This window comes from Chiloscyllium plagiosum, unplaced genomic scaffold, assembly GCF_037043375.1.
Source record: "Chiloscyllium plagiosum isolate Xiang-an unplaced genomic scaffold, Cpla_swu_hap1 HiC_scaffold_16, whole genome shotgun sequence".
NCBI classification, from domain to species: Eukaryota; Metazoa; Chordata; class Chondrichthyes; order Orectolobiformes; family Hemiscylliidae; genus Chiloscyllium; species Chiloscyllium plagiosum.
In genome coordinates this window covers 59,403,756-59,417,028 of record NW_028270154.1, presented here as the reverse complement: position 1 = coordinate 59,417,028, position 13,273 = coordinate 59,403,756, and the positions used below count along the sequence as shown (strand labels likewise).

Below are 13,273 nucleotides of genomic sequence, written 5' to 3'. Positions count from 1 at the left end.
ATCCTGCTGCGCTGACATATGTGAGAATTATCTCAGAGCTTTCAACTTCTGATGGGTAGTTCTCCTGCTCCCTGTGACATTGTGCAAGTGCCTCTAACCCTGAGTTAAAGCCTGAAACTTTGGGCAGTTATATGGTATTTACCTGGATAATAATCCAGGAAATATTAGACAGGTAAAAAGCTTGGCTAAATCTTCTGATAAGATTGGACTACACTCTAACTGACCTACCTAAAGACCTGACTCGAATATCCTAACTCCCGCACACCTGACTGTTCCCTGAGCTGACTACCTTCTGATCACCAGATTACCCTCCCTGCCCAACATGACTGGTCCTCTCAACAACTGGACTATTCCCTTCACCTTACAACCTCTCTCCACTTCCCAACTGTGCGTGCAAAATGACAACTCCTCCCAATCACCCATCTCAACTAACCCTCTGATCTGACTAACCTCCCAACTACTTCCTGGTCTGACTAACTCCTCAAGAACCTCTTGATTTGACTAACTTCTCAACTAACCCCCGATCTGACTAACCTCTCAACTATCTCCCGATCTGAGTACTAACTAACCTGTCCACCCACTATAACCACCTCACCATCCATTAATGTTCAAACTGGACTTGCAAACATCACATGGCTGATGGTGCTGTAAAATGGGGGCATGCCCTGTCCTTCTCTGACTTGACTCCTTTTCAACAGATTTTTACTGAGGTACATGGTACACTGAGGTACACTTCTGTGAAAGCTAGGATCACAAGACCCACCCCAGAAGACATGTGTAGTAGTGTCCAGTCTGGGGAATTTACAAGCAGAAGTAATAATCTGCTTGTAACTGCTGCTCAGCAGAAATGAGCCATGGTATTATCTACATAGATTTTTTTTCAGTATATTTTTCCACTTCCTTTCAAAATGTCTTTACATACATGACATCATGAGTTTTTAATCTGTATTTCTTTTGGATCTGGTCCAAAAAGAATTGGTGCTCTTGTGAGTCTGAGAAAATGTTGTGCATTCTTTTATTCAACATGGCAGCTTAAGGAACATGTTTGATTTGGCCAAACTTCACTCAATGAATATTGCACCCAGAGTCTTATGGCAAGAGAAAATATTGAATTCTGTTTAGTATAATACCACCTAGTATGTATAATATTATGATCAGAAGCAAATGTCGACAGGCACATACTTTGAGAATGATGAAACAAAACATGATATATTAGATGAAGTGAATTACTGTATGGTAATCTTTTACTGATTTCCACCCAAAAATCAATTACTAATCATTTCTGTGAATGTATTAACACATCAAGTTCAAAGCTATTGAATGCAGGAAATCATGCAAATGGATAAAAATTCAGATGAAGGGAGTAAAAATACTGGCTAGTTTTTAGACGAGTTGATTTGGATTTATGCTTTGAAACCTTTTCACATTTATAAATTAGGGAGGGCTATTATGGTGACAAGGCAGGTTATGCATGTGCAATATGTTTGACCAACATGTGAATGCAAGATATCTTAACAGATGAAGTTTAACCCATAGAGGAGTGCAGAACTGCATATAGACAGAATGAAATGAGAACCAGTTTTCCCATTTACTGCCATTTAGAAACAACTACTGTGGAGGACGTGTCACACAGTAGCTTGATGGGGTTCAGTGTTAATTCTGCAGTCCCATCTGTGCAAATTTCAGAGGAGGTGGTTATATTGCTCCAAATTATAAGGAGGGAGGTCATCTAAGTATATCATGTTGTTTCTCATGTTAAAGGAAAATGCCTGTAAAACATGTAAATGAATATTGCACCCAGAGTCTTATGGCAAGAGAAAATATTGAATTCTGTTTAGTATAATACCACCTAGTATGTATAATATTATGATCAGAAGCAAATGTCGACAGCAATGAATCAACCAGCAAAACTTAATAACGTCATCCCCTGTGAGAGTGGGCTGGAAGGAGGGGGAGGGAGGCCATAAAATGGGATGGAAAGTCATGTGATCTTACCAGATCTTCTCCATTAAATCTGGAACAGAAAGGCCTGAGGATTGCTTTCCCACCCTGAAGCCACTTGAGGCCTGTAAGTAGTCAATTAAGGGTCACATAAGGGCTTCAGCAGACCAGCAGTGCAGGTTTGGGTGGGGACACTGCCATGACACGTGGACAACTGGCACATATATTCAGATTGTGGGGGGGTGGTGGGAGGGTCCTCCTGCTTGGTCATCTTGTCCCAATAGAGAGACTAGTCAGCATCAAAAGATATGTACCAGGAAACCCTCTCCTTAGGGGAATACAACAAAACTAGAGGCCATCCATATAATATATCTACCAAGAAAGGAAATAGGGAATTCATAGGAAGCCAGAGAGCTTTCCAAGATGACAAATTGTAGGACATGTGACTGCAACAAGTAGCTAAAGTGAAAAATACAGATATATTTAAGGGAACGCTAGAAAAGAAAATGGGAAAGAAGGATATAGAAGGTAATACTGATGGGGCCAGATGAGAAAAGATTGAGTGGTGGGGTAGGAGATCAGTTCAAACAGAGTAATCATGCTGGCACCACCTTTTTGGCAGGATAGCCTGTATCCATGTTGAATATTGCCTGTAATTTTACATAAGTCATACCTGTGAGGTACATTTCCTCTCCCTCTGTGAACATCTGGTGACATCTGACACACCTTGCACATGTTGGGTGGTAATGCTTGCCTCCTGCCTACAAAAACAACACACTTTATTAGTAAATTTTGTTAGCTTACCTTTTAAGTAAATTTCAACTGATTCCCTTTTGAGGCATATGGATCCCCCTACTTGCTTTTCTTCTATGTATACTGAGTGTGTGATGTTTACACTAAGTGCTACATGGAAAATCTGCCATTGTTCTCTGAGTTGTTACTATACAAGAATTTATCCAAAGCTTGTACTTTCCTGTTTTTGAGTTGATTTATTACAAATTTCAAAATTCTTTCTAAATCTTTCAGTGATGATATGAATTTCACGCCTCCACACCACTTTTCCCTGCATCAGTGTCATTCTTTATCTCATCTTACTGCAGTTAAGTTTGTCAGTTAAAATAACAGAGGCATAGATGCTTTCGTATATATTTATTTCTATACCTCAGGAAACTTTTTAAGTACTTTAATTATTGTGGAAGTAAAGAAGATGCTAGTGTGACTGAGGATTTGATCTCTCAGTGAAATATCGGCAAATGTGAACGCAAGAGCTAATTGCATAACACATACTTATTTTCAGTGGGAAATCAAACTTGATAACAAAAGGCCCATTAAATGGCTAGTAAAGATCAACAGGAGAAGTATTAGTGAATCAATGTGTGCAGGCAAAATAGTTTTCTACTTCCTAATTCTCAAAAATACCTGGTTGAAAATATTATGCATCAACATGAATAGTTATTACAGATTAAGTTAATATTCATAAATGCACAAATGGCTTACAGTATATCATGTACATTTTGCAATGAATCAGAATCCAATTAAAGTTGTTGAAGTAAAATTTCAAACTTTAATACTGCAGGAAAGGGCAAACCGGTGATTCATAGTGTTCTACATCTAAATGGAATAGAACTGATGGAAATAATTCACTTATCAGATGTGAGAAAATTTATAACTTTTCGGAAGCTGCTGAGTTTAGTTTTCATATGTGAATAATTGAACAGACAGTTTCAATGTACGTAAGTTGTTTTATACTGTTGAGGCTTGAGATCCATAAGCAACAACTGAAATGTTGTTTGTATTAAACAGAGTTGGGGGGTTCTATATAAAATAGTAAAGTTTGGAGAAAGTGAGGGCTGCAGATGCTGGAGAGTCAGAGTTGAAAAGTGTGGTGCTGGAAAAGCACAGCATGTCAGGCAGCATCTGAGGAGTAGGAGAGTCGACATTTTAGGCATAAGCTCTTCATCAAGAATGTTTGGTCAACCAGATGGACAAAAATGGTACTTGGGGAAGAGTAGAGGAGCTATCTCTGGTATCCTCAGCAATGCCTTTCCCTTGGTCAACTTTACCAGTCAGAGCTGAAAATGTGTTGCTGGAAAAGCGCAGCAGGTCAGGCAGCATTCAGGGAACGGCTTATGCCCGAAACGTCGATTCTCCTGTTCCCTGGATGCTGCCTGACCTGCTGCGCTTTTCCAGCAACACATTTTCAGCTCTGATCTCCAGCATCTGCAGACCTCACTTTCTCCTCAAAGATTTACCAGTCAGAACCTTATCTGGTCTTCTGGGAGCATCGCTCCCTCTCCATTGTGGGCATAAATCTGGTCATCAGTACTTTATGCTGATTATAATGATGTGGTGTAGCATCTCTTTTCTAAAGGACACAACTTTAATTGATCTTTCAAGGTATATGAACATTCAGAGTCCACTCTCTCTATTGTTGTATATTTGCAAAGAAAACACATTTGACCACCAGAAATGCTCAGCACAGAGGCCTTGAGACTTTGAGGGAAAAGGAGTGGGCAGGTCCTGTTGCGTGGTTCGCTGAACAGACTGTCAAAATAGGTTTGACAGAATGCCTCAACACTAGAACTTTCCAACAAGCACCAAGAATTTGCTTGGCTAGTGGTGAGAAGGGCACTATCTGTGAGGTTGTTTATGTACGCCCAGTCGATGTGTGCCACCGCACGCTGCCCTTGAAGCAACTATGAGGGGTTTGAAACTGTAACATATCTCCAACTGAAATGTACCTTTGTGAAGTTAGTCTGGAGAAAGATGCAGTTTTTTTTTGTTGTCGTTCATCCAGAGCAGCTCCATGATGCAGGACTATACTTGTTCCCTGGGATGCAAACCGAGTCAAACATCGATTGTGCCTGGAGGACCATCAACTCAGTGAAATATGCTCTTTGGTCTGCCCAAAATTTGCTGGTCTGCCAGAGCAAGGAGTTGACCCCAACCAAGTGTAGCAGACTGGCACATTCCAAGGTCCAGGACTCTGTGCTGAGGGATCACTAAAACTTGGGGCAGCTGTCGCCATGGCGCAGTACAGAAAGACCAATGCCTGGGGTCTTCCTGCTAGAGGTAAATGGGGGTCCATACAGTTATTGGATCCTCCCAAAGTCTCAAATATATGTAAATATTGGTATTGTGTGAATAACAGAGGTCCTTGGTTCATTGGATAGAGATAAAGTCCAATATTTTGTTTGTTTACTTGACATACAACTGTACAGAGTTGAACTCCATTTGTGACTATGAATATATACAAATATCTTTTATGAATTAAGCATATTTTTGAAATAATAAAGTTAACTGGTCATTTTCATATTGTGAGAGTTTGCTGAGTGCAAAGTAGTGGTTACATTTCTTATTTTGTAACAATAAATACACTTCAAGTACTTAATTGGTTGCAAAGTGCTTTATGATGCTGAGATCATGAAAGATGGCATATATATGGAGGTTTTCTCTTTCTTCCTTGGAGAAAACAGAAAATTTATCATGGTCCATGTTGGTAGTTGGTGCTGGGAATTTATGCGAAGACTTTGTGAGATCACAGCAAAGTACTTTATGCTGATTATAATCATGTGGTGTAGCATCTCTTTCCTAAAGGACACAACTTTAATTGATCTTTCAAGGTATATGAACATTCAGAGTCCACGATCTACCTTGCACATATTGACGCTGTACTTAAAATAAAAACTGGTTCTGAATCTTTTATATAGAATTCTTAAAAGTGCAATCTAGATATTTAATTTAAATCAAAATTCACAGATTGATAAAAAGAATATACCCTATGCTTTCTTACAGTATTAAAATTATACTTTCAAACATTTTCTGGCAATAATAATGTTGTAACAATGCTTATCAGTTCTTCCACTTATTATGAATATTCAATAAACTGTTATCTGAAGCTTGCCACTTAAAAGGATTTATGGTAGCTCATGTGTCAACACACACAATAACTTTTAACTTAATACTCCACAGATGAGATGCCATTGTCAGAAATTATAAATAGATCACCAGACTGTAAATATTATGTGAGCAGGTACTTAATGAATTCATTCCCTTCCCATATGTATTGCTACATTAATAAAGGCAGATAATGATTTATTAATCAAAGGGCATCAAAGACTGATAATTAATATCATTACCAATTTACTCCAGTAACTCTTCACCATTCACTGTTGCTAATATGCACTCTTGCTTAAGCATTAATGTTTCAACAGTGAAATGTGTTTGACAACATATATCTGTGCCATGCTTAACTATGCACATTCCTACATATATGAAAATATGTAGCAGATCTGATCAAAACTGGCAATTCAATAAATTATTTAGAAGTTTACCATGATGTCTTTTGGATATTTTAATCAAATATTTAGACATGTTATGACACAACACTAGGGCAGGTGGGACTTCAACCCTGACCTTCTGGCTCAGAGTTGGGTACATTATCACTGTGTTAAAAGAGCTCTTGGAAACAATGGCACCCAGTATGATGCTCAAACTCAGGACCCCGAGATCAAGTTTCATGCTCTGCTGATTAAGCTAGCCTGGCATATGGTATTTTCTAAATTTCAAAATTGTCTATTTATTTGCATCACATTTAGACATAGTTATTGATGATTCAATTTAAATCAGGGTTAAAGATTTGCATTCAATAAATGATAGAATTCTCTGAGGACAATGATAGGAGTTTCTTACCAGTAATCAATTCATCTAAGCATAAGTCAAATTTATCAGCTAAACTTTCTCCTTATTACAGGATATCCTAAATGATGTCCTGTTCAATAGTACTCAGGCAAGTCCAGTACAGCTTTGCTTATAGTCTGCTGGACAGAAGAATGCACATTGAAAATGATAGATTAAAACCAGGAGAAACACGAACAGTGCAGTTCTATATTTAAACATACAGCTCTGGAGGGCTGATTAGCAAAGATGTGAGGTGGCCCCTCTGGGGAGAAGAATGTTAACATAAGTTAAATGCTGAGAATAGGCATTTTATGGAAGCATGACCAATATATTTTGTCATTTCTTCCCATTTCCCCAGAGAAACTTCGTTTTTCTTTTGTGAGCTATTTAATGTTGCATATTACCCTTCAGTAAGGAGTGAGGGCTCATCATAATCTCTATAACTAAGGCTCCGCCATCAGCTAGCACAACATACAATTCCCATTGAGCATGCTAGACAATTTCAAACACTTTCAAAAGGCTTCATAACCACTTCATTTAATTTTACAATTGGATAGTTGAAGTCAGCCCCAACGGAAGAAACCTGAATCAAAGACTGGATAATTTGAGTTTCCCAGGCCATTTTTGTCTTTGGGAAGCATTTGATAACATATTCCCCTCTTTTGTAGGTTCAGGACTGAGGAAAAATTAATTATTTTAGGTTCCTAGAGTTCCATAGAGTAAATAAATGAATATGGATCAATCAGAACAAAAGTACTGAAATGCCTCTTCACACATTAAGTGACTGAAGTTGGAAAGTCTCTCTTTGAAAAGCATTCGGTGCTAGCTTAATTAATAATTTTAAATCTGAGATCAATAGATTACTGAGGATATTGATCGACATTAAATCAAGACAAGTGGATGGGGTTAGAGAGCAACCATCCTCTTTTTGAATGGTGGAACATGCTCAAAGGCCTGAACAGTTCTCCAGTTCTTTTTAAACTAAAAATAAATTGGTCGGTATTTTCCCAGGTAAAGGGAAGTCAGGCTTTGGGATGCATGGATGGAATTAAATTCCCAGAAGTTAAGTCAGGTCAGGAGCTCAGCATCATCCTGTCCTCATCCAGAATTGAAAGCAAGGAGAGCTCTCCTGTGTAGTTGTTGAGTTTTTTATTAAAGAGCACTCAAATACGGTGTTAAACAATTATGCCCTGTTTTAATCAAGGATGCCACTCTAACAGGCTAGAAACCAATTTACGAGCTGTTTGAGAACTTACCAGTTTGATGAGAGCAAGTATAGAACAAGTAGAGCTTCTATAGTGAAACCAATGGGTTACTTTCTCAGAGAATATTTTTGCTAGTTGACAGATAATTGCTCACCTGACCAAAGTCACTTCATTTGCCTGGCACATCATTCACTTTGATGCATTTCCCTGCTTTCTGCCAGGCAGAGGGTAAGCTTGTTGGACACATGGGAGAAACAGTGCTTCAGGAGGTTCAGGCTCTCATGGCAGGCCCTTGCTGATGTATAAATACTACTGAAACTGTGCGGAGTTGGCATTGCTTAGCTTTCTGCCTCTTCAATATGTTTACATTTCTGCATAGTATTTAATTGCCATTGAGCATTTTAGATTAGATTAGATTATCAACAGTGTGGAAACAGCCCCTTCGGCCCAACAGTCCACACCGACCCTCCGAAGAGCAACCCATCCAGACCTATTTCCCTCTGACTAATGCAATTATGGGCAATTTAGCATGGCCAATTCACCTGATCTGCACACCTGTGGGAGGAAACCGGAGCACCCAGAGGAAACCCACGCAGACACGGGGAAAATGTGCAAACTCCACACAGACAGTCGCCCAAGGCTGGAATTGAACCTGAGCCACCATGCCATCCCATTGGAATCTGGTCACTTTTATACTGTTGCTGTTTTCAGGTGAATCAAATTTCTTTTCTCGTAATTGTGAATTGGGCAATTTTCAAAACCAGTCTGCAAATTAAACTGATTTAATTAGCACTTTGTTACAGACTGAATTAGCAGCAATGCTTTCTTAGTATAAAGTCATTAGTCAAAACAATAAGAATCACTTGTATTGGCAGACCTTTTCTCATTTATCCGATACTAGTGAAAGTAAATTTCAAAAGAACAAGTGTCGTCATAATAATTTGTACAATTTCATACAGAATTTAAGGTGATGGTACATTTCGAGTGGGCGGCACGGTGGCACAGTGGTTAGCACTGCTGCCTCACAGCGCCAGAGACCCGGGCTCAATTCCCGCCTCAGGCGACTGACTGTGTGGAGTTTGCACGTTCTCCCCGTGTCTGCGTGGGTTTCCTCCGGGTGCTCCGGTTTCCTCCCACAGTCCAAAGATGTGCAGGTCAGGTGAATTAGCCATGCTAAATTGCCCGTAGTGTTAGGTGAAGGAGTAAATGTAAGGGTATGGGTGGGTTGCGCTTCGGCAGGTCGGTGTGGACTTGTTGGGCCGAAGGGCCTGTTTCCACACTGTAATGTAATCTAATCTAAAAAAAAGTCTGGTGAACTCCCTTTTCAATGGTGGTTTGATTTTATCACTGGCCACAACAATAATAAAAAGAGCTCAAATGTGGACAGGGAATTGGAACTGTCTCAAACTGTTGACCAGAGTGAACCACAAGAATTTTAACATATAACTTACAGGATACAAACTCAAAAAGAAATTTACGGGAAAATGTTGAAATGGGATATAACTACGGCATGAGCTTAAGCAAGAGGTGAAGCCTTTAAATATATTTATTGGTTATTTATTTTGATCCTTCATTTTCTTTTTCAAACAAAAAGTGAAACAACTTATTTTCAAACTGACTCATCTCAAAGTTTTATACGCTCAAATTATTTGTATGGTACAATATCAAATAATGATGCAGAATGGCAATGATAACAAACACATTTCAACATGGCCTGAAGAGCTTAATTATAATTCTTTTAAACGTACAGGTGTAAAATATGATGTGATGTTTGCTCTGTATTTTCTGCCTTGTTCATCCACATGGAAAGGATGCTAACACTGTTTGAAGAGATGAAACTGCAATTATTTGTCATATCTGGGAGGTTAGTAACATGTATGTTGTGTTGGTTTGCTCCTATCATCTGTCCAATGATGTAATTAGTATACATATCTTATCCTGTCTTGCGATGTGCAGCAACTTTAGATAAGCCCTTAAAGTTATACCATTATAATTAGCATTTGTTTGATCTTGATCACTCATTCATGAAAGCATCTTGGCAATAGGCATAATGCATTTAGATTAGATTAGATTACTTACAGTGTGGAAACAGGCCCTTCGGCCCAATAAGACCACACCGACCCGCCGAAGCGCAACCCACCCATACCCCTACATTTATTCTGTATCAATCCATGTTCCCTCAGTATCTCAGCAGTCGAACATTAAACCAAAGATTTCTTGTTGGCAACTGAAGTCACCAACTTAAATCAGACTCATAATTTCACTGCACAACTCAAACAAATTTGGCCTGCCTATTATGAGATGTATTACAGTAATTGAGGTCTACAACACAAAAAAAGCTCCTTGGTCCATCAAGTCTGCACTAGTCAAAAACAACCATCTAACTATTCTAATCCAATTTTCCAGTGCTTAGCCCATAGCCTTTATTCCTTGACATTCATAAGTGCGCATCTAAATACTTTTTAAATGTTGTGAAGATTCCTGCCTTTACTGTTCTTACAGGCAGTGAGATCCAGATCCCAACTACCTTCTGAGTGAAAGAAAATCATCACATTTTCTCTAAGCCTCCTGTCCCTTAACTTAAATCTATGCCCCCGCTCACTAGTCCCTTCATCAAGGGGAAGCTCCTTTCTGTCTACCTTCTCTATGTCCCTCAATACAATATAAAAAAATTGTACAGCAATCACTGGGAAGTACGAGCAATTGTTCTGCTGCCTGGTCCACTCAGGAGGAGCCCTGCAGTATTCATCAGAATATGCCTTTATATTTCCAAAACATGTGCTGCTTACTTTACAACAAACAGGCACAAGTAAATTGAACATTGCAATCCTATACGCAATATCAGGCTTTATCTAAATTTTCTTTTAGATTAGATTAGTTACAGTGTGGAAACAGGTCCTTTGGCCCAACAAGTCCACACCACCCACTCCCCTACATTTACACTGTCACCTAACACTGCAGACAATTTAGCATGGCCAATTCACCTAACCTGCACATTTTTGGACTGTGGGAGGAAACCAGAGCCAACCCACGCAGACACGGGGAGCATGTGCAAACTCCACACAGTCAGTCGCCTGAGGCGGGAATTGAACCCAGGTCTCTGGCGCTGTGAGGCAGCACTGTGCCACCGTGCCACCCAAAGTTTCCTCCAACATCTCTTTGTTCATTAGAGCAGTGTTTACGTTACAGTATACCAATTGTACCATACCAATTTTAAAATATTAGTTAGCATGTATATTTCATGTAGGCTGTCTAATTACATTCCAAGTGTAAGGGAATAATAATTATTTCTTTTGTAAGTTCAGAAGAAGAAAATTTAAGATAAGGTTTCTTGATTCATAATGCCCAACTATGTATAAATATTGTTACTACCTGCACTAAATGTCTGTTCAAATTACTTGTAAAATAGTTAATGCAGGATAAACATTTTGAAGTACTCTAAAAGCAATTATTAAATCAGAAGCACCTATTTAAACCATACTTGAAGACACTTGCATGCATAAAGTCAGGGGTGACAATTATTTTCTATCAGTATGAATCTTTCTCAGAAATGATGTGCATCCCATTAGAATGGAAAATTGCTCACAGGAATCATTTGGATCAGTGTATAATTGTTCACTGATTGCAGATCTGGATAGCTGGTCAGATGCACATTCCCAGTGGGAATTGCAAATTGCATGAAATTAAAATGTGAAAACTGCCCGAAACATGACAAAAACAAATTGTATGCCACCAGAAAGGGTGTCACAAAACCATTTGTATCCTTTGTCAAGTTAAAGAGGTACCAAATTACCAACTGATGTTATAGCAGATGTTAAGAGAATCAAGTTATAGATGTGAATCTGCTAGTAACTGGCCATCAACAGGCCCATGCTGGTTGGCTGCTAACCTAGATTTGTGTAGTAGAAGTTTGTGATGTGGAAGGCTGCTCATTTCTCATTTCATAGCACTACCCTCGCTAATCTCTATTTGAGTTCATGCCATATCTGAGTGGTACTGGCATTGGCTGAATCAAGTCTATGGCATATGTTGGTCACAAGTGTGTGGTAGACAATGATAGAGCCACAGCCAATGTTGAGCTAGCAAAACCCAATACCCACACCTGCATTAGATAGGACCTAGTGCTTTATATTATGATATATTTTCTTCATTCATTCATGAAATACAGATGTTGCTGGGCCAGTATTTATTGTCCATTCATATGTTCCCTTCTGAAGATATGAGCCACCTTCTTGGAATGCTATAATCCATCTGGTGTTCAGAGGAAGTTCCAGGATTTTGCCCCAGTACCACTGAAGAAATGGTGATATTTTCCTAATTTAGAATGGCGAGTGGCTTGGAGGGAAACTTGGAGGTGGTGGTGTGATGCTGGTGATAGCTGTGGCTTTTTCAACTTTATTAACAGATAATTCCTTTTTCACAATGTTTATGTAAAGAATGATGTGCAGTACATGTTATGCTTCAACAGAATCAGCATAAATAATTTAATCTTTCTTGAGAGTCAAGATGCTTGCTTGTACTAATCCTCTGTCATAAATGAGGTATGTTTGCCACTGCCTACAGATATAGGTAGGCACAGATCACTGCTTATACAACCTGACCTGGCTAGCTTCCCTTCAGTAACCATTCTCTATTTTTTGCTGATAATTAGATTGAGGGTATTTCCTATTCAAAAATTCATTAGTATCAGTAATGTGCTTGGAGCAGAACTGAAATGTAAATCTTAGCATAGCTCATGAAAATCTCTGTGCTATTAGAAAAGGTAAATGCTGAGCTATTGTGACAGAAATGGCTTAAAATTGTTGAACCATTTGATTGTCCCTTTAAGTTTATTCCCAGTAGAGGTCAGTATCTCACAACCCTGGATACCAATTTATAAGGATGGCAATCAAAAGTATGATGGACATAACGAGATCACAGGAAATCTTTATTGCAGTGCGTGGGTGTCACACTGTTTGCCTGTGTGCAGTGTGTCCTATGATCAAAAGGTGTTTTCTATAATATCATGTTGTATAAAATCAGATGCACTGGGTATTAAATGCAAAAAAAAATGTCCATAAAAATTTTAACATACGTTGTTCTTTATGGTCATTTAAATGAATCACTTGACCACATATTGCATCAATACAATTCTACTAAACCTTGTCATGTAGCAGAGCCTAGGAGTACATAAACCTGTTGGTAGGCAACCTCTTCTGTCAGAATGGCTGTATTTGAGATTTTTAATGTAAGTAGCTTGTTGGACAGTGTCAATGGCTTGTGGAAGTCATTAGATTTTTGTGCATAACATGCACATAATGAGCACCAGAAACAAATTCAGATGTGATATCCATACAAGAGTATGTGCATGCATCACCCTGACAAGTTTTGTACTCAACTCAATTATAATAAATCTATTTTTAAAATTGCTGGTCAGGCAATCATCAAAGAAATGATTTTGTTATCAT

The 13,273-nt window shown here is 38.7% G+C and overlaps 1 protein-coding gene across 4 annotated transcripts in view; it reads right to left on the bottom strand.

The window, feature by feature from the left end:
- The window catches only part of ablim3 (actin binding LIM protein family, member 3), a 351,872-nt gene that overhangs the window by 103,698 nt on the left and 234,901 nt on the right, over positions 1 to 13,273 (bottom strand). For all 4 annotated transcript variants that reach the window (XM_043703814.2, XM_087995438.1, XM_087995439.1 and 1 more), the window contains exon 7: positions 2,615 to 2,702. In XM_043703814.2, the coding sequence (XP_043559749.1) occupies positions 2,615 to 2,702 (88 nt within the window). The remainder of the gene's footprint in view (positions 1 to 2,614; positions 2,703 to 13,273) is intronic.